At 40.9% G+C, this 23,007-nt stretch overlaps 1 protein-coding gene across 1 annotated transcript in view; it reads right to left on the reverse strand.

Moving 5' to 3' along the window:
- Positions 1-3,999: 3,999 nt before the first annotated feature.
- The window catches only part of LOC119653565 (neurogenic protein mastermind), a 151,030-nt gene continuing 132,022 nt past the window's right edge, over positions 4,000-23,007 (reverse strand). The window contains 4 exon segments of the mRNA XM_038058279.1: positions 4,000-5,077; positions 5,145-5,435; positions 13,067-13,843; positions 13,907-14,123. Of these exon segments, the coding sequence (XP_037914207.1) occupies positions 4,431-5,077; positions 5,145-5,435; positions 13,067-13,843; positions 13,907-14,123 (1,932 nt within the window). The 3' untranslated portion in view covers positions 4,000-4,430.

Below are 23,007 nucleotides of genomic sequence, written 5' to 3' on the forward strand. Positions count from 1 at the left end.
TTAAATTTTGCCTTTTCATTTTATACAAAATAAATTGTGTCTTCCAATTAAATTAGTTTTGTAATAATTATATAATAATAATAATAGACAAATAGAAAAATGTATAATCGTAATCAGAATATGGTCCTTAAAATTATCTTGTAGAATTGCTTATTAATAATAGGTGATTGCTTTCATATGCTTTTGGGAAAAGATACAAAAAAAGATGTTCTAAAATTAAATAAGTTGTTCGGTAATAAAACTCAAGGGATGTATGCTTTACACTTAAGGTAATGAAAATTTTTATTTTACAAGTGGTTGCGGAGGCAATAGTGCGACTCCATTGTTTTTGCTTTCTACACTATTTCTTCTAAAAAAATAACTTATTAAATAATAAATTATGTTGTAAAAAATATAATAATTACAGAGAAAATATCATGTCTGATTTCTTTCAAATGTTTTCGATGATATTGCCATGATTTATGGTTATTTCAACCGGAAATTAGTGGAGATGGGAAAGTCTTGCGAAAGAAGAGATGGTTTCCATGGAGTTATTTTTGGGAAGAAGGTATATTTTGAGATGTTTTGCTATTATTCTGTAATATTGAAGGAGGCATTTCATCTGTTATAAGCACGCTGATCAGAGCACTTGCAATTCATAAAAAAATTAGTAGACGTGGGTGTTCGAACAACCCTCAAGTGATTCGAGCGCGCAGCAGTTCCTGTTCGCAAATGCACGCAATCATGACAGTGGTTGCACTGCTCTGAGGGTCAGGCAAGCCAGTTGAAGATGAAGAGGTCGTAGCTATTCTACTTGTGAGTGTTCCGTAATCGGGATTACTCCGCGTTTGAGGCTCCTGACGATAAGGACCTAATAATTGATTACGTAGCAGAGAAGATCAAGGATCAGTACAAGAAAAGAACATAAGAACATAAGTTTCGTAACATAACTTTCTGGCCGGGTGAGTTCGAAAGTGGCTCTCAAATTAGGAGCTCCCGCTAAATCTAACGGAAAGAAGGTAATTTAAATAAAAGTTCAAGCTTTCCGACGGTAACGAAAGATAAGTTAAGGAGACCCGTACTTCCAGGTGAGAGGGAAAAATTCGGACCCGGGGTGAAAACTATACGGCTTTAAGGGAAATTATGCGAGTTTCCATTTTATCCTTTTCATTGAAAATTATATTCCTGCTCAGAGAATATTCTTGGCCGTAGGGAATCTCCCTCTTTCCCCTCCGCTCTCGTCAGGCCTGCGTATTTGCTATCACCGTCAGCCACCAAGTCACTTCAAGCGGTAGTACATATGGTAACAACCGATAAAAGAACAAACTAGAGCAAACACTGAAAAAACGAAGGAGCCAGCCGAGTCTACTCGCACACAGCAGCCACGGGCCTTAAATGGCGAAGGCTTACGAGCTGTGCCAAGTCAGGGAGAATTTGGCCCGCTTATAACATAGCCCGATCACGAGAGCTCCTGTACCAGACGCGTGCAAATGCATTCAAGATGATGGTGGTCTGCCATTGGACCATAGGGGACCATTCCGCTAGACTCGGCATACCCTACAATTCACATGGCCGAAGCTGCGGAGAAGGAAGAGAAACCGTCATACACTTTCTCTGCGATTCCCCAGTTCTAGCTAGAATCAGGCTACGGACACTGGATAAATCATTCATTGGGGACCTCAGAGAGATTTCTAGCTGCAGGGTGGGAGAGTTGCTTTCCTACGTGCTACGGGCTGGCTCTGAAGATACTCTGCCTCCCTGCTCCCATAACAGCAGTCGCGGTCTGAGGAGTTTGTGGCAGCCCAACCGCGCATCACAGCGCTAATTGGGCTCCCCGGAGCGACCACTGATACCTACTTACCTCAGAACAGGCAACTGGAATCGCATCTCTCCCTGTAAGGATGAATCAACCTCTGAGAGTTGCATCAAAAGGGAAAAGGAACCAGGGATGCTGACCAATTCAGGCTCATGCGGACCGAGGCAGACGAAAAAACCAAGCAGAAAACAGACTGTTTCTGGCACTCATCCACGATTATTCCCGATTCACGACAGTCAGGCTGATGAAATGAAAAAAGAGGTCAGAGTTAAGGATTATATTGCAGGAATGCGGAACAGATTTGGCAAAAAACCGGTGGCGATTAGATCTAACAAGGGAAAGGATTACCTATCCAAGAAACTATAAGACTTTATTCGGCGAGAAGGAGCGCGACAACAGAACAAAGTGGCGAAAACAAAAAACAGGGCGCTAGTTGAATATGCGTATTGCTTGAAGCTAGACTGGACAGGCGGTGCCCACTGGAGGAGCAGTGTTTACAGCGGCGTACTTGCAAAACAGGGTAGAAAGCAGGATCATTGAGAAAACAGCAATTGATCTGTTCACAAATGAAAAACCAGACCCGCCTCACGTGAGAACTTTTAGCTCCAAGGTTTCCCCGCTCGTCGCAAAGAGGAAACGAAGGCAATGGAACGTCAAGGTAAGAGAAGGAATTTTGGCAGGCTACTAAGGCAACGCTACATGAAAAAAAGATAATTTGAATCCTTTGAATACAGAATCCTATATTCAACGACGGAAAGGATCTGAGCTAGCAGGACAGTGCAGATCGTCGAAAATAAACTCAAGCGAAAGAAGAGCTGCCATTAAGAGGAGAAAAAGAAGGCGTCTTCAAAGCGGTATATCAGCTATGAGCTCCCACAAGATGAAAAAGAAAAGAAGAACAAACATCAGAAGAAGAAATCATAGATCTCCGAGCAGAAATCGAATCAACAGACAAAGAACTCCGACCCCAGCGCCAATACAAAGATGAGTGTCCCAATGACACAACAGACATGTACCGCCGTTGAGATTACGGTATAAGGTAAGAGCCTGCTTCCGAACCGAGAACCGAAAGATTGGAATGATCTTTTGCAGATGGCACCAAGAGAGTAAGACTTGGAATGATCTATTGCAGATAGCAACAAGAAACATCAAGATCTGTGGCCGTAATGAAATTGCTGGCCGAACATAAAAGTTGCGGGTCTTCCTCTAGGCAGGAAAGCGATCTCGCACAAATGAGTTTACAAAGAAGAAACCGACGTTCATGGAAAGATCCACACACACAAGGCTCGTTTGGGTGCAAAGAACGATGTGCTGTTCCCAATTGCCAATCCCGACTTTTACGTGGATGTAAATTGACAGAAAAGAAATCGAGGAGCTAGAGTCAAGCTACAGACACTGGATAAACCATTCTTTGGGGACCTCAAAGAGATTTCTAGGGAGAGCTGCTTTCCTTCATGCTGGCTCTGAAGATCCAAGCCGCCTGGACTCTGCCCCCCTGCTCACAAGACAGCAGTCCAAGTCTTAGGAGTTTGTGGAATCAAAACGGCGCACCACAGCTCCTCGGAGTGGCCAGTGATATCTACCTACCTGTTGAGTTTCTAACCTCCACTTGTAAGTTTTAAAATAAAGCCCATTTCATCCGATAAATCGTGCTCTTTGCTATTCTAATTGCCATCAAAAAGTTCTGAGCTTCTCGGAAAAAGAGATGGATTTCATTGAGTTCGTCGAGAAAGTCCTGATGAAATTATTATATTTTGAAGGTATAGCAAGATACAAGATACATCAGGTTCTGAAAGTTAAATTATTTTTAAATCTGATGTTGTCGAAATAGATTTAATCCTCAACACACTAATCCGATTGAAAAGAAACCATAGCAATATATCGATTTGATTGATTCCAGTATTAAATTTCAATTTGTTCCCACGATAAATCGAAACGTGAAACTAAGCATTCTTTTCAGAAATAACAATGTCAGTTGTAATTGTAAAACAATTTTGAAAAACAAACATAACGAGGGTGTTTCCATACACTCCCAAATTCTACAAAACAAAACGAAACGACAGAACCAAACGATCGGTAAAGAAGGTAAGGAAAACTATCGAAAATATTTCCATGAATTCCAGTCAAAATCAATAAATAGAAAGAAAATACTAAAAGCCACTGATCGTCTGAACATAAGTCAAATTCAAAAAATGCTATATAAACCTCTCAACTTGTATATGTATGTATATATATGTTTGTTTTGTTACTGTCCACATTAAATTGGTAGTAGTGTTTGCAGTATGTAATATATGGCCTAATGAACGAACGCTACTCATAAAATGTGTCCCATCCCTTAGGAATGCGAGGTTATCCCCCAAGAAATTCTTATTACAATCCCTATGCTAAGTAAATTTTTTCCAATTTTTGTAGTTTTTTTTCTAAAAAGTATTTAAACAACAAACTATCACCAAGGATCACCGTTGGCATTCCATCGGTCTTTCTTCCTTAAAACTTCGCTTCGTATAATTCCATTTGTTTGATCAGCTATTCACAAAGCACAACAGCCGAACATTTGCTTCGGTAAAAAACACAATTTCGTCCCTTCGCTGCGTAACCTATTCCGCCGCAAGTTGTTCTTATGAAAACTTTTCCTTTAGAATATGTTGAAATTCTCACTATCCAACGAATTGAGTAGATCCTGCGCAGACAGATTGCCAACATCTCCTGAATTCTCGAGGAAGTCCAGCCCAAAGTCATTGGTGTTCGACACAACCGAATTTATCGTTTGATTGATTGAAGCAACTGATGTGGACGCGGAAGATGTGATTTGTTGATTGTTTACGTTCCCGGAGTTCGCGTTGCCGGCTCCACCCCCACCTTGAGCCTGGGCCATGGATTGAATCATTGAATGCTGTTGATTCGTCGTGGTTTGCTGGGAGTGTTGGACGAACTGCTGCTGCTGTTGTTGTTGAAGTGTTATTTGTTGCGTTTGCGACATGTGCATGCTGGCCATCTGCATTTGGGTCATCATGCCTTGCTGCTGGTGCTGTTGTTGGTTGTGTGAGTCCTGCTGCTGATGGAGCATTTGTTGAATAGCTGATTGCTGTTGCTGATGCTGCGCACTCGGTCCCATACCAGGTCCAACTAACATATTTTGTGGGTTTTGTTGAGACATTTGATTTTGCTGTTGCGATCGCAGCATTTGTTGCTGCATTTGAGCTGGAGTCATTTGCATTCCACTGACACCCATGCCAGCGCCTGGATTATTGCCACCTGCGTTCGCACTCGACATGAAACCACCTGCCATGACAATAGTAAGAAACATTAATACCAATATCAAACATCAGTAAACTAAATTTACTTTTACCTTGATGAGCACCTGCATTGAATGCATTCTGACGCATTTGTGGTCCACCGCCTCCTTGTGAGTTAAATGACATGTTCTGCTGTTGCGACATCATGATATGTCGCCACTCTTGTTGCGAACCAATTGGCATACCCTCCGGATTCACTTGAACATTCGGCGGTCTTTGAGGGCCACCCATTGGACCACTGGCACCGAATGGAACTCCTGCTCCAAGAGCATTTCGAGGACCACCGACGTGACCAGCGGCGGAATGTTGCATAAACATCGAGTGTTGAGGCCGCATCATTGGACCTAAAAATAGATATTTCTTTTAGTTTTGCATTACGGATATGATCGGTATATGGAAATATTATCAAAAGTTCAGAGAATCGTACTAACTTGGGAGTTTTCCATGACTTATACTACTACAAAACCTTCAAAACGCAAATAATGCACATGTTCTGATAATTTTCAAGATCTAATTTTTCTGAATATGGTCCTCTGGAATAAGCACCTATCTATATATATAGCTGGGTGAAAAAAGCATGGATCCATTCTTTTTTAAATAGTCCTTGTTTTTTGTTCCATAACGCCTAAAAGGGATAACTTCCCCATTATGAATTTGAAACAAGTTAAAAACTGCTAATGTCATCCACACGACTTCTTTAAAAAGCAATTAACTTAATATTTTGGAAGGCTGCGGGCTCGATTTGCAGAGTCTGTATTGTCCTTTGGCTTCACCTCTATCTCGCAACGTGATGACCAAAAAATTCATTTGCTTGTATGCAACATTTTTCCTTTTCCACCTATTTAGCATCTTTTATCATCTCCATTACCCTATTTTCAAATTCCCATAGCTCATCTGGATTTTACAAAAACATGAACGCATTTTAAATATTTATTTATGAGTTACCTAAATTTTAACCTCATTTTTTCCCAATAATTACATCGTGCCACACTAATGTGCCGGCAAAGGCATTTTCGCTTAGCGGATCGGCTCAGGCAATTGCGAAACATTTAATTATTCATTGCTGAGCATCAGCTTGTTATAATATAGAAAGTCCATCTTGATCGGTACAAACACTTTCGGTACGGAGTAATAAAAAAGTACTAACTCGATGCGAGCCAGCTTAGTCAGCGAATTAATGTCCCGTACTACGTCACCTCGTGTACAGAAAAACGAACGCACACAATGGGCGGCAATATGCACCTGTTTTTTTTTACATACACATTTTTATCCATTCCATACATATTGATTTTTAATGCTAAGATAGATTGATGTATGTCATTAGTTGGCTTCCAACCAATTTTAATGATAGTCTCTAAAATTAGAATTCTGCTAGCCTCATGCCTAAGGCTCTAAAATAGGAAACAATTCCAATTGGCCCTGATCCGAAGTTTTAATTGTTATGTTTTCGCCCGATGGAACTAGAGAGCTCATCAGCTGTGGTTCTAGCATACTAATTATATATTTTCACCCCTTATTGCCCTCATTGCAGATCGTATAAAATAAACTGTTCGAAAGCAAAGTTCCAAACGCCTTACTGAATCATCGTGGATTTTCTAGTGGTATCTAACGATATGCATATATAGATATATAATTTAGTCAGACTTATTAATTTAACTGAACCCATTCCGTTCAGCATGATCACCACCAGAATTCCCAGCAAGCAGAACACCTCTCAGAGAGCCATCTAGGGTGAGTCCGATATAGACCTTACTGATCGGTCGGAAGGAGCGGCGACCCAAAAGAGCCCAAAATGTGCATTCGCATGATCAAGTGATCTAAGACCCAAGTTGAACGAGTCCTGTTAATTATTTGTGCTAAATCAAAATACATATAAAATGACCAGATTGAGGAGAAAGTATTTGGAGTTTAGTTTTGGTACTCAAATTGAGCGAAGCTGGATCCATACCTAAAGCAAAAGGGGTTTACTAAGTTAATATGACCAGTAGAGTGGAGGTGAGAACCCCAAAGTGGAGTGGAGGTGAGAAGCCCAAAGGCCGATTGAAAATGTGATCCACCGTAGATCATGCTTCTCGATCGCGGCAATTGGAGCTCGAGTGTTTCAGAATCACGGGCGCGGCCGTGGCGGAATTTTTTCATTTTCGCCTTCCAACTTCGCATCACTTTCAGTTTCGACTTTAGGCGGTATTCCTATTTCATATTTCAGGATCCCGTGAGGTTCGACGCATCAGATTAAAGGGCACATAAAATATTTGATATTGATGTGAGAAGGACTGAAGTGCTCCAAAGGATCCTTCAAAACCCCTCTAGCACAGATGGGTACAAGCCCATGTCGATAGGAAACTTCAATGAAGTTACATTAATTACGCGCGGACCTTTACGGTAGATTTTACCGCTTTCTTTAGATTTTCGAGACAGTTCTGGGCCCTTGGTTGATTTCGGCCAATTCCTAAGGTCTTTTGGTCATCCTTCAATCCATAAGTCATTATAATTTATAAGACTGGAGTGTGGCGATGCGATTTCATGAGTAGGCATGATTTTTACTCCGGGGCTGAATTTTCTTGGCACAATCCTACCTTGAAGGGTAATTCCACGATTGCTACTATCGCAATCGCTTTCACCAAGGGCAAAGGATACTCTTTAAATGTTGCCTCACCACTTTCAGTCGGTGCTTTTCATAAAAAACAAATCAACATATTGGATTGGGGAAAAAGTAATGTCGTATTTGTGATCGAATTTTAACGCTTTATTTAACATACTTAGAATTATCCGATTCAAGTCAAATATGCGCTGTTTTGTTCGCAAACTTGTTGCCATTTAAAAAGCAACTCCATTATCCCCCTGTTATAAACCCCCCCCCCCCCCTCTCCTTATTTGCAAAAAACGCCAGTTCTCACAAGCCTCTTTTGAGGCCAATCTAGTAGCACCAAGAGCGTTTTGCATGGACCGGAAGAGATGGTAATTACTTGGTGCCAGGTCCGGACTATACGCTGGATGTGATAGCACATCGCATCCGAGCTTCTGTTGCTTCTGGCGGCTCATCAAAGATGTGTGAGGCCGAACGTTGTCCTGGTGGAACACAACACCATTCCTATTGACCAATTCTGGCCGCTTCTGGTCAATCGCCTGCTTCAAACGGTCGAGTTGCTCACAGTGGAGGACCGAATTGAGAGTCTGGCCACAGTTGAGCAGCTCATAGTGGATGACTCCCTTCCATTCCCACCAAACACACAGCAAAATCTTCCTGGCCGTCAATCCGGGCTTGGCGATGGTTTGGGCCGGCTCGCCGCGCTTCGACCACGATCTTTTTCGCTTGAGGTTGTCGTACGTGATCCACTTTTCATAATCAGTCACCATCCGCTTAAAAAATGGGTCGAATTCGTACCATTTTAGCAGCGCATCGCAGGCGTTGATTCGGTCCAAAAGATTTTTTTTCCGTCAACTCTTGTGGCACCCAAACATCCAGCTTTTTTTTGGAATCCAATCTTTTGCAAATGATTCCAAACGGTTTTATGGTCCTTACCCAGTTCCTGGCCAATCGAGCGAATGTTCACATGCCAGCCTACTTGGATGATTTCGACGACTTTATCGGTTTCGACGACGATTGGCCTACCAGTACGAGGTGTATCTTCGACATCTACTACACCGCAACAAAATCGATCGAACCAACGCTGTGCTGTGTGAGTCGTTACAGTATCGGACCCATAAACTTCACAAATTTTTTTTGGCCACCTTCGTTGCATTTTTACCTCTCAGGTAGTAAAAATGTAAAATATCATGAATTTCTTCCTTGGTGGACTCCATCTTTGACGCGCTATAAGTTGAGACTGAAATGTACGATCATAAAACTGTCAAAGAGACACCTATGACCCGATGCGATTAGTACAACACAAGATATGTTTAAGTGTCGCCATCTATTGACAAAATACGACATTACTTTTTCCCCAACCTAATATTAAGAAAATGGGCTACGGTCTGTAATTAAATTGAAGCGGAATGAGGACTCCTTCAATCCTACTTCTGACATTCATTCAGGAGCTGATGACAATGTTAACAAATGATAGCCATGAATATGGTAGACTCCAATGGAGATTTGAACAACGAATTGGATTTTGAATAACGAATCCAACCCGGAAAAAATTTCTGTCGTAAAAACCGTAAGTCCAAAAAAACCAGCAGAGATGCCATGACTTTGATGGCGGATTATATTCCTGTAAGCTTTGAGCCAAATGAATAGAACCTGAATGCTTCAACTGCCAAACCAACGGAGTATATATAGTGGATAGTGGGCGCAGATGAATGGAAAACTTTCCCTGATTAGACAAAGAATTCCGACTTTACACGTTTTTCGGTGGTGGTATTCCAATTTTTGCCATAACTTTGGACTAGTTGCGATCAGATTCTAACCCTCTTGCCACTTTCGCCCCCCAGCTACGATAATGACGAACGAGTTTGGCACGTGTTGCGGGCGCTAAAGATGGTCGTGTTGGGTCATCGTATCTAAAGACTCAACTGTGTAATTCCCACACCCTTCGTGTGTGCGCGAGAATGAGTAACAAAAATTGGATTGGAGAAACGCAGCCTCCTGATATCGATATTTCAAGCACCTGATCAAAGTCTCAACACCTCGATAACAATAGTTAAATAACATTCAAATGCTTATGCTTATAACTAATCCCTGAGAATTCCCTTTAACTCAGCTCAGTCGCACTTGATAATGCTCTCAATACCTTCAGAGGTGCTTCTACCCAACAGGATCACGCGTATATATGTTTATGTAGGTGGTGTTCGGTCAGACGGAGTGCGTCAGTATCTCCATGCGGTAGATAAATCGGCCTACATACAACGAACTTAAGTGTAAAATTTGGGTATTTGGTGGTTAGAGGAGGGTGTTGATCAGGAGAGCTGACACCGGCACTTTGAAGGATGGTAATGCTCTCACTGATATCTGGGTCAACACAGACTGTTCCTGAAATGTTCCGAAATGCTTCTCATCCGCCAACCCTCCCTTAACCAGCAACTTCAGACAAACTTCTAGAAATAAAACTGCCGGCGAGCCGGGAAAAGTGTCAATAGTCTCCGATTTTTCGATAAAAGTAATTTTGCTTGCTTGCAAATAACACAATGCCGGTACCCGGGCTAGCTCTAGTATTTTTAAGTATCGGTCTACCATCGTAGGTTCTATGGATTACTTCAATCCGTTGGCCACAAAATATTTCAAGGGGAAAAGGATTCTCACTACACTAGTGCCCACAAATGAGCGCATTTCTTAGCCGAGATTGTCCACCACCATTTCCAAGGCATTGCTCTTTTTTTTCGATGTATAATTTTTGTCTGGCTACTTTTAGGCGAGGGTATCTACGATAAGAAGGGGGAAAAGACACTCTAACGAATTCGGATAGCAAAAAAGCAAAGCGTGGAGTAAAAATCCAAGAAAACGCACCAATGTCATATGGACAGTCGGATATATAGGGAGGGGACGTAAAAGGTCCAATCATTGGTGAGCCTAGATGAGATTCGAAGGGTTCTTGATTCTTAGATGCAGAAATTGATTTCGAGCCATGGAGAAACAAACTATAACCTTGCACTGTTCTCCCAGGGCACAGAGGCTGTTAGAGACAACATCTGTACCAATTGTCTTAAATGCAATGGCACCGCTTAAAACCTAAAACCATTAAAAAACCAAATTTGAGGCTGAAAGAAGGACGTTGAACAAGGCATAAAGGCTAACTAATCTTCACCCAGAAAGTACAACTGAGGAGAAAGAAAAAAAATTATTCACAGCAATTATAAAAATTCGATGCCAGCTGTTGAAGGAGGCAAGTACGAGGAAAGCATCCTTCAACGTGCCACCCAGACTGTTCAACGCACTCATGCACTGGTTCACCATCCTGGAGGATATCCCCACTGACTACAAGGCCTTAATGGCCGCTTAGGTGTTGGTGAGAAAGGTTATGTTATACTTGGGGCTCACCCCAGGTTTCCAGTATCGTCAGTACTTCCGCGTGGAAAACCTGAGATACTATTCGACTCGAATAGACAGTGTGTCCGAAAAAACTCGCGAACCGACTCCACAGATTATCTTTGATCCGTTGGCGAAAAATATTAGCCTTGGAACACGCCGCCTAAGCAACCAAAGGCCAGCATTTATTTTTTCCGCTCGATGGATTTGGTCTCATGTTAAGATAAAGTATGACTCCCTTTCAATTATTTTTTCCTTCCTTTCCCCCACTAACGCTTCGAATCTGAATCCTTTTCTCAAAGCTTCTAATTCTTCTGATGAGTAATCAAGAAAAAGTTAACAGTGAAAATATTTCTTTTTCCACTAAATTTCTCTGCTTCCCATAAATCGCATAAGGATCCTGGCTGATGGAGTCTTCCTGTGGAATTTTCAACAATCAAGCTCTTCTGGGATACCTGCCCAGACACACTTTCTCTTAAGATTGCTGAAAGAAGAAACATGCTTTGAAAATTTCCCATTTGACGATCAGCTTTCAGGATGTATCTTCGAGGATTACATAAGATACTAACTTGACTGCATGCTTCTTCCATTATTAAACTCAAAGTGCCTAAACTTCTTCAAGAGCTTGAAAAACATCCCTTTCCATCGCTTCATCAAAAAGGTTTCGCTTTTTATCTTTGTATTGCAACATCTCCCCTCAGAGTTTCCAGCCATACTCATTTATATTTCCTAGCGATTTTGTTCGTATGAAAACTCTGCAAATTTTTATCTAGAATGGTATCATATTGCAAGGCAAAAGCTTTTGTTGATGATAGCGAGTATGGATTAAGTATCACCTACTTATTTTCCTAAAGAATTCTCTTCTTCTTTTTCTTCAGCCTTTGTCCCGTTCACAAGTGGGGTCGGCTCGTCGTGATCGGTTTCACCATTTAACTCTATCGAATGCCTGATCTGGGTGCAATCTTGAGGCTTTTAAATCCCCATCCAGCGTATCAAGCCACCGTTGTTTCGGCCTGCCTTTTGGTCGTTTACCATCGACTTCGATGTTCACACCAATCTTGGCAAATGAATTCTCGTTAGCACGAATTGCGTGACTATACCATCGAAGACGCCTCTCTCGCAATTTTTCCACGATCAGAGCAGCCCCATAATGATCGCGGATATCCTTATTTCGGATGTGATCAAAACGTGTCTCCATTACTGCAAGACGCCGTTCATTGTATTTTATAGTCGACTAGCACTCAGAACCATAGAGAGCGACAAGACGGACGACATTCCGATAAATTTTAGATTTGAGACGTTCGTTGATACTTCGATCACAAAGAATACCAGTTATGGAACGCCACTTCATCCAGGTTCCGTTAATATATAAAGCAATTTCATAACGCAGTTCTCCATTGGCTGATAGCGTTAACCCGAGGTATTTAAATCGGTCAGTTCTGGGCAGATCACTGCCGCTGACAGTGGTTGTGCCTGTTTCATAGGGATCGGTCGTCAAAAATTCAGTTTTGTTAGATTCAATCTGAGACCGTGTTGCATGAGGCCATCATTCCATTTTTGGACAAGTAGCTCGAGATTATTTTTACTATTAGATGCTAGGCAAACATCATCTGCATAAAGCAGTGTCTAGGGCACTGGATGTTGGATATCCCGTGTGACGGTGTCCATAACAAAAACAAAGAGGAGTGGTGAGAAGGCGGTTCCTTGATGAACACCAACAGAGACACGAAGCGGTTTTGATAAACCCGCCATACTTGCAACTTTACTTTTTGAATCGTGGTAGAGCAGTTGAACCCAACGCACAAGTTCTTCTGGCGCTAAGTGTTTTCGTAAAGCATACCAGATGAGTTCGTGTGGCACACGGTTAAACGCTTTCTCTAGATCCAGAAATGCAATGTTAAGAGGGCGATGTTTCTCATGGTGTTTCTCCATGACGCAGCAAATACTAATATTAAAAACGCTAGCGGATATAATTCTAATTTAAATGGTTTAACTAACGAAATTCCAACTTACCTGATGGTGGAATTGGCTGTTGACTCATTCTTCTCATGGCCGCTGCTTGAGCTGCATTCGGGAATCTTCCACCACTCGATTGGTGCATCATCTGAGCCTGCATCAATTGCGCTTGCGTTGCCTTATACTCCGGTGGTGGAGGTCTGCTTCCACCCATATGCTGCTGTTGTTGCTGCTGCAAAGCCTGCGCCCTCAGCATCTGTTGTTGCTGCATGAACTTCGCTTGATTCATATTCATCGGTCCACCAGCACCCATTAGCATCGAATTTGAGCCCATTCCATTACCTCCCATGGCATTTGGAACCATACCTCCCATTCCACTCATCTGATTTGGCATGCCACTCATATTACCAGGATTCATACCTCCCATTCCCATCATGCTCTCAGGTCCATGGGACATTTGGTTCATTGATTGACTCAAAGCCGCTTGACTCATTCGCATCGGGTTACCAGGTCCACCTGGCATTCCTTGTCCAGGCATGCCACTGGTCTGACCAACCATCTGAGGGTTTCCACCAGCTGACATCTGGTTCATTGCTTGTGGATTTAAGCCGGGTGGTACATTTGTAGGCTGGCCCATTGCATTTGTACTTCCAGGTCCATTGGGATTGAGACCAGATTGACCTCCTAGATTTGGACCTCCACTCACAGCACCTCCACCCATTCCAACTGAATTGGCAGCGGCCGCTGCTACATGGCTTTGCCGTTGCCTGATCGTCTGCTGATTGAAGTTGATTGATTGCGATTGCGACATTGAGTAGGATTCGTTGGAAGATCCTGAAAAATTGATAAAACGTTAGACTGAATATCGAAACGCATTAAATATTGCACAAATCTTACCTTGAGAATTGTTGACTGATTGATTCTGAGAGCATTGCTGATTATTGCTTAAGTTATTGCTATTCTGTTGTTGATGATGCTGCTGGGCTTGCTGTTGTTGTTGCTGCTGTTGTTGATGCTGCTGCTGTTGATGACTAAAGAAAACTCCTTGTTGAGCAGCAACCGAAACGTTGCTTTTGAGATCTCCGCTCAGATGTAAATGTTGGCCAGCCGAAACCTAGGGACGAAAAGTAAAAATCAGTTGTTAACGTCTAATTCAAAACTAGAATTATATAACGTTTTTAATTAATTAACCACGTAATGAACCAGCTGGATATTTATGCACGTAGGTATAATTGTGAAAGAGTTTAATAGAGACAGAAGCATTAAAGAAGGGTTTCTCAAAGGTTAACTAACTGGCAAACTCTGGTTTCCAATTTCGCACTTTGCAACTTTTCGGCCCCACTATGTCTAGAGTCTTTAATATTTTCTACCGGCTAAACTGGTGATCACGAGTTGCGCTTCTTTTCCAAGGAGTACACTTTAAAAGCCCCAGCTAATAATTAAAACCTAAGTCAGGTTACCAAGGTACCCCATTCAATATACGCATTTCCTAGAATTTACTCAAGAATCAATGGCAAATTGTATCTCAATAACAAACAGAATCAGATTAACTGAAAAACACCAATCACATGACTGTAGACATTGTGTGCGTATCTCGAACTTATTATCTTTTTTTGCTACTACTATTTGAAAAATTTCTTCGATCATTAGTTTCAAGTACCGTAACGTGAGTATTATACAAAGCTAATCATCGTCGATTTACCAGTTTAATCTACTTAGAATTGTACGAGTAAAGGTACTATTGCAAATAAAGCCGCTGGTATGTAGCAGATAACATTCTTAGTGTGCTGAAATCACTATCTTTTCAGCCCATTTAGTGAGTCTGAGTTTAACATTTGAGATGAACTAGATAGAGTAGGAATGTAGGTAAATGTACATAACTGGGGAGTATATATACCATTTTTTCTCAAAAGAATGCTGAGTAAATAATGCATGTTTCATAAAGTCTTAGTCGAGAGTGTTAAAATACTGAGACAGCACACTCAAAAACAACTAGTAGAGGAATAGGTATACGTCTAGAATTTAAAAGAAAATAGTCTTTGTAAATCATGATTTGATCACGGTGTATATCATACGACAGCCAAAGTGTTAGTATAAATCCCAAGGAAAAAGCCTGCATTTTTTCCGAGGAGAGGGAATGTTTTTACGCACTAACTATTGGGTTCCCGCAACAGTACGCCATCATACTACTAACTAAATATCTCCTCAACATCAGAAAAATATCTTGGAATCTTTGGACACATTACCTCGCGCAAGCCCTCAAGCTCTTCCGAGTTAAGAACCCTTCAAATCAAAGAATTCCTTTCACTAGCCGGACGAGAGAAGGATGTGGATTGTTAGTTGAAGGACCTGCTACCATCCAGTCCCTGTACCGCATTTTCTTCGCAACAAGAAGACCCGGAAAGTAATGTGGAACACGGCTCCATCCTTCAGCGCTCTCTCTCACAATGCTATCCTTAGAGAGATCCCCTGTGTCTGCATAAAGTTCCCATTCCACCTTCCACAAGCGATCGGCATCGTCCACTAGAGAACATACAGTTAGGACATCTTACCTTCCTTATCTTCTCCAGGAAAGACTTTAAGTCAACACGCAACCTTCTAAGCGAAGCTAAGGGTAAGGAAATAGTCAATCTCATCATCCTTTCAGCTGCGCAACGGAAATAAGTGGCCAATGAGACGCACAGTCCATCAGCCTCTTTACTCGTTTTGACAAGAGATTTGATACTCACTTAGTGAATATTGCCATCTTGAATCAAGCGTGATCCTTGTGGCATATCAAGTCTTAGCAGACTATCGTAGAACAATTCTGCTACCTCCAACGTGACCTTCAGCGTCTCATAGAGCTGGGAACGGTCCCTTAATATTCGTAAGAGATCGATCGGCACGTGAAATTAATTTCCTAGTGCGCCTGACATATCTATCCTACGGAATCTAAGGCATTTTTGACATCATGCATTAAGAGGGGCACTACTCGTTGACATTGCCAGCTGTATGCCTCAGTTCGATGAACCACACCTATGACAGAGTCCACAATGGACCTTTCTGCTCTAAAACCGAGCTCTCTTGGGAATAATCCCCAGCAGCGCATATCATTTCAGCGAGTTTACTCCTGATGAGATTTTCGAACACTTTCCCGGCTCTGTTAAGCATACAGGATGATCAGTATGCAGACGGCAGGTCAAGATCTCTTTTTCCTTTGTTGATCAGGGCAAGCCACGCTACCTTGCCGTGGCCTTTCAGACAAGCATTGTATGTGTCGAGCAATCGGTTTGGCCGATGGTGGAATACCAGTTTATATATCTCTACCGTGATACCGCTGGCTGACTTTTCATACGGAGGAGTGCCACTTCCAGCTCTTTCAGCGATGTATTGAGTTTTCCAGAACTCACCACACGTCTACTGACCACATGAGTGATTCGAACGGGAAGGTTATGTACTCAAAATCATACTCATGATGGAATCAACGGCGACAGCGCTGCTACTATTTTCTATCTGCATCTCCACGAATCACGAATTCCACTTCCTTTCAAGGGGGTATACTTCAAAAGCCCCAATGTTCGCTGAGATTCTTACTTAAGAACTGTTACTGACAGAGTAGCATGAAAGCAACTTTTCAACGCTGTAGCAAAGGGGTCCACTGGTGTCTGGGGGCTGGTGTAGAGCTGACAATTTAACCCAGAAAAACTACCTGTCATAATGCCGGGAGAAAACTTTGGTGCTGCCTATTCAGAGTAGCAGCTGCTAAACAGGCCTATATCACCGGAATGCAGAACCTACGCTGGACTTTATATACTATATATCTACCATCCAATAATCCATTTGCTGGGAGTAGATTTCCTAATCAGCCATGAATGAAAGTTACTGTTATTGGTTATGCATTTGCCGATTGCCTGGCGAAATCCAAAACAGTAGTCACATCGACAATCCCTACAGAGAGACTGCAGAGTTGGAAAAGTATAAAGGATGGACTCATATTTGGAGATTTCACAGTTAAGTAAGGAGGGAGTCCACTAACAGTATTTCATAAAAGGTGTTGCGCAGATAAACTTGGGCTCTTCAGATGGGATTACTTGCAACCAATTCGAGTCAAACGCCCCCATCTCTCAACCTTCATGAATTTCGGAACACATAGAACTGGACCCAAGTAACAAGAACACCTGAAATTCCCTCTAACAAGGCCGAATTGGATGCTGTAATGCACTTCTAAATATAAAGCAGCGACGACAGCGACTTTTAAAACCACCTAAAAGAAGTTATCATTGAGATAACCACAAAATATTTAGCCTCAATCAGTTACAGCGATTGGTTGGATGATGATTGTAAACTACCAAAGAAAGGGAAGAATGTTCTCCACCAGACAATGCAGCAACCTCAAAGAACGCAATCACGCGCAGAGACATACCATCAACTCCACAGACAGAAGAAAGTAACCAATCTGTGAATTAAAGAAGCACAAGGATCAACTGTAAAAGAACATAAGCTTTAACGGAAAGTTAACAAGATAAAGCCGTATGCATGCTCACCACGCCGAGACAAGAGTAAATTTGATTGCTAACCGTATGGGCATTTTTGAGTGATAGGTTAAGTATTTTGATGAACTGCCCAACAACCAGAATACCTGCGAGTTGGAGTTTGCACCAGCTGAATAAGATGGATAAATGCTGCCCTCGCCAAGAATGAAAAAAATTTACTATTCTGTAAGCCGCCTGAAGCCGATAGAAAAAAGAAAAGTCAATTGATTGAATATGGAGTACACTAACTATATTAAGCAGTTCATCAGCTTATCCACAAGATATTTTTGCCTTTCCACTTCACGGTCGTCAACTGTTTTTCTGAAAACGATTCCGACAACTCAATTGCCCTGTAGTACCATCAGCTTCAATTTTGCTTCAGACTGGGCTTGAAATTTATTTGTTCGTTCGCGACCTTTCCTTTTCTCAACTCCTACTACTAGTTCCTCAAGCGTATCCCAACCTTTGCAATCTTCCCTTTTCTCAATCCCTACCACTATTTCCTTAAGCTTATCACAACCTTTTATATAAAAAAATTAAGGTCTTTTAGATTTTGCTTCCAGATTATCATCATAACTTTACTTCCGAATCTCTACCCTAAATTCAGCTACCTTTAAATCTCCCGTAACTCTCAATCCTATTTGATAATTATGGAAATACACAGATTCAAAAACGAAAATGATCATTGCATTTTTATTATTAGCATCGTAATGCTATGTACATTCCCGTCTTAACGTGCAATCACATGTATTTAAAAATAGTCCCTGAGAAATATTATTTTCTTGCAGAATTTTGAAATTATAAAATTATTGCTGAACTTATTCTGTCCAAGGGAAGTTATTGTTCACACATACATATATGCATTTTGCCTAGTGAATTCCATTCTGGCAATATATAAAGTAATGTAAGGTTGAGAATTTAGGCCAAAAAGGAAGAATGTGAAAGACAGTCAATTTTTACAATAAGGGCAGAAAGATGTCTCACAAAAATGTGTTTAGAAAAAATTCCATTTGAAAGGCGCCAATGTAAACGTTTCTGAGCGGTATGTGGGAAGAAAGTGGATGTATCTGGATTTTAAGGCTCGTCGATCCTCAAAGGAGCCCAAATTAGCATGTGATAAAAGGAAAACAGCTAAAGTGGTCGAAGCAGTGGTCCGATAAAGATGTAAACTGCTAGACATCGCTGGTTTCGGTGATTTATTGTAACCAATCAGTATCATCACAACCTAAAAAAAATTATTTCAATCCCTGCTGTATTTTTATAGATCTATTTCGGCAATAAATACACGTTTGGGATGCTAGCAAAAGCAGTTTAATTTGTGCGTTGTCGCCGAGAGTAAAAATTTTTATACCCATTGGGGAAAATACCCTCACGAAAATTATAATTTAGTTTATCTTTTAACAAGGGCATTGGGCGACTTTATGTAGTAAAAGGCGCAATGAAATAGATCCTACAAAATTGGCCCAACTCAATGAAACTCAAAGAACTGTTTCCTAATGGGGAACCATTCTTCTTTATGTAAGATGGAGATCTTTGCCGCACGGCAGGATCTGTAAAAACATATTTGCAGGGGAAAATTTCACGTTGTTGGATTAGCCAGATAATAGCCCTAATATGAATCCAATCAGTAACGTTTGGGAGCTGAGGTAAAGGGATGTGGCTAAAGATGTAATGGCAATCAAAGCACACAATTGGTTCTCAAGCCGAATCTGACTTTTCAATAATTACTTGAAGGATACAATCTACGTTGCTGACGTTCTTTGAATACAGCTTTGCTTCACTCATGACAGTGCGATCAAATGTTGTTTCAACATCGCATTTCAGGATTCTTTCATATCTCTGCCTTCTCGATCCTATGCCATTCCCGCGTACTCGAGGAGAGTCATCAGATCCGAGTCTGCAATGGGACTCATCTGAAGCGGCTTTGGCCATGAAGCCTCACCAAAGGTTATATGGTACTATGGGAACCAAGATGGTCCTCTGAGAACAGAAGCCATAGGAGAATTCCTGGGGGATGTACTCTCGGACCGGTTATTTACAGTTGGCCTAGAGTTTCATGGTGGTTGTGGTTATGCCCATATCGCGAACAGAGTTCATTGTGGGCTCAAGCGTGGATTTGCGCTATTCAACTTAGTTGGGGTAGAGTTTTTAGATAGGCCTCGCACCCGCTGCTTTCACTCAGTATAAACCATTACTGCAGTGGTAGTTACGCCCAGGCATAATAATTCATTTTCCTTTCGTCCTCTTACATTGGAAATACTCAAGTTAATTCCCGAATAATACCCTTTATCTCCCTTCTTGGCACTACTATCAGCTTTAGTGTCATTTTGCCATTTTCACTTTTCAAAACTCGATATAAGCATCCATCCTCCAATTGCAGATACTGCCATTGTGGCCATAACCTTTCAATATCTGCACTCCTTCTGTCATGCTACTTTTCTTTGGTCTTCAATTTTGTTCTTTCAGATTAATAATCTTTGCGATAAAAACAAAGCGACTAAAGTGTCCGATGCAGTGGATTGACAAAGATGTGAATCAACAGTGATATATTTATTTAGCCTTTTGTCCTTTTGAATTCCTATCCATCGTTGGCCTATTCCTTGTACGTTGGGAATTGGAATACTAGAACGGTTTGTTGGAGGAGTCAACTCGCGCTTTTTCTGACTCCCCTCATAGTTCTAATGATCTGCAATTTTTTCCCAGCCCTCTGGCAATCGTCCGACCATATTACACTTCAAGGATTTCGTTTAAAGTCTCCCGATTCTGGTAATCTCAAAGTCATTACTATACGCCGAACTTTCATGTCAAATTCGTCATCTTCGTATTCCAATTTCCGTGCTTTGTACGTGGATCAATAGCAGCTTTCGGTGATTATGCACTTGAAACTTGAAGATCTATTTCAGTGAGATAACAGTCACTCACTATGAGTCGGGATCACGAATGCTGTCCACAAATGATTCTATAATACTTTGGCATCGTCGATAGTCAGCTGAACAATATGCGTATGCCATATGTGCCAACCTTTCCACTTCTCCTGCAAAGTGGTGCAATATTCCCCCACCAGATCTCTGGCACTTATTCTTTGACTCTATTCGAAAAACTTGTTTCTTATACTCGCTTCCGTATTTTCATTGGAACGCTGCCATTACCAGTGTATAATTCGTCCCCTCGTCTTCCAGAAAACGATGTGATTCCGTCATACCTCAGAGTCACAACCGAGATTTTCCTTCATTACAGTAGCAAGAGGTCCATATTGCTCTACCTTATGTACTTGTTATTCTCATATGTCTATTCGCTGTGGTTCAAATTTTCAGTGTATCCGAGTATTGCTTTCCAACACTCACCTCCAACTTTTGGAATTCAATGTTCAGGTTCTGGACTATCAAATAGAGTTTTCTGGTAACCTCCTCTTCAAGTTTAACCCCAATATCTTCTACGTGCTGTAAGATGCCGTTCTGATGTTGGAGTTGGAGTACTCTAACTAAATATTCGCCCTACAAATTTTGTGTCTAGGTTAATTGTCATCACTACGAATTTCAATTGGCGTCACATATATTTTCTCAAAGTAACTTTCCTCACACAATTTTGGATACAGCAACAAAAATGTGGAGACCGATAATCGAATTTAGAATCATCGGCGGGGGGGCGGGGTATGCTTGACATGACAGATAGACGTGATAATTGTATGAGATGCAAGCCCCCAACCGAGAAGAAGCGGAACGAATTGACTGGGGACATGGCTTCCATTTGACATTGCTATCCGACGGCATAGAATATTTTCGATGCTTTTTTGCAACTCAAACGAAAAATCTCTTCATACAACTTTTTTATGGCTTTCCAACCCTTCTTTCTTAAATTGGGCGGACGTTACCAGTGCCCACTTTGCCAAGATCTACTCGATCACTTTTCCCTGCCACCTAGGCAGCGTGACTTCACATGTAACCCCTGTTACACCACTAAGTTGCATGCAACTGTACTGATACCAACACGTTATTACTTCCACTCGCTATATCAATGTAACTTCTATTTACCCATAGTGACAGCAACAACACAACAACAACATTACGTGAATTAAATTAATATAGAAAGTTGAAGACTCATTGGCGGGTAATAAACACAAATTCCTTAAAAAACAAATATCACTAAGATACTGAGGTATAGGAAGACAATTGGATGAGAAACATACATGTACGAGTATATGTTCAACATGACAACGGAGAAGGAGAAAGGGAGGTCGTAGATCTTTTTCTGGACAGATAGAGTAAGTCCAGTGACAAGGAGCAAAAATAACTTCACAAAAATATTTTGATAAGGATAATATGATTTCTGATTACATGTTTGGAAATAGTTTCTTTAGGAAAACAATTCAAAGTTTTAAAAACATCCTAAAATGAATAAAAATAGTCAGTCGTAATTTAACTAAGTAAGACTTTAATACAAATTAAAAATATCCATCACTTCTCGATGCCACTCAATTCATCACTCTTCTCTCCTACCCTGAAAAGTTCCTTCTGTTCCAGTAAATCTAACAAAATGATACGGAAAAATCTGCTTGCTGGGACCAGATACAATACTAAATTCTTGTCTTTTTACATTACACAGGGATCTGAACAGACAACAACAAACAGATATATCGCATGCTTTTAAATTTCTCATCCCTTCAGGTCTGGACATAACATACTCTTAGTGGAGCACAAAAGGTTCCCAGATGAAAGTACGAAGATAACCATAAATTTCTAGAAATGAATTAAACAGAATGATTTATTATCCTTGTGTTTGATAGGTCACCTTGTCTTCGTATTATTCGTTTTTACGATTCACACACATAAAGTATTTTTATTCAACTTTAAGATAAAATTAAAGAACGAAACGTCGTCCCGTAAAATTTTGTGTATTATCATTTATGGATGATGTTACAAGATACTCGGATTATGCAGACAGATACTTGTACATTCTCGCCAGAGAACGCCTTTTGGAGATTATATTGATTATCTTGAAAAATACTTCAATCATCTTTGCGTCTAGGAACCGTTCTCATGTTAGGAGGGAGGCCTGCAGGGAATTTGTTCATGCAAACAATTTGAAGATGTAAAATATTTGGATATTGTAGGAAATTGAAAATCCTTGCAATGGAAAAAGTGGGAAAAGCAGAATGGATTTTAAATGTAATAACGTAATCTAATAATTGTGATTGCTTGACGCTCAAATTGTGGGTTATTTTGAATTCTGGAAGCTTATTAAATTATCCTTAAGCGGGCCGTAAGTCAAAACGACATTTTATAACTTTGGTGCAACTAGCATCAATAGTAGAAAAATAAAATCATTTCATTTAGATTGAAATTAGATTAAAAAGCTTTCAAACCTTCAAAAAGATTGGACTGAATAATTGTTTGAAAGTCATCAGTAACTGAGTTAACCACATTGCTGTCATAAAAAGATCCCAAGTTGAACTTACATAGTGCTGTTTCCCTTATTCAACTCGTTGGT

The sequence above is a fragment of the Hermetia illucens genome, chromosome 4, assembly GCF_905115235.1.
Source record: "Hermetia illucens chromosome 4, iHerIll2.2.curated.20191125, whole genome shotgun sequence".
Classification (NCBI taxonomy): Eukaryota; Metazoa; Arthropoda; class Insecta; order Diptera; family Stratiomyidae; genus Hermetia; species Hermetia illucens.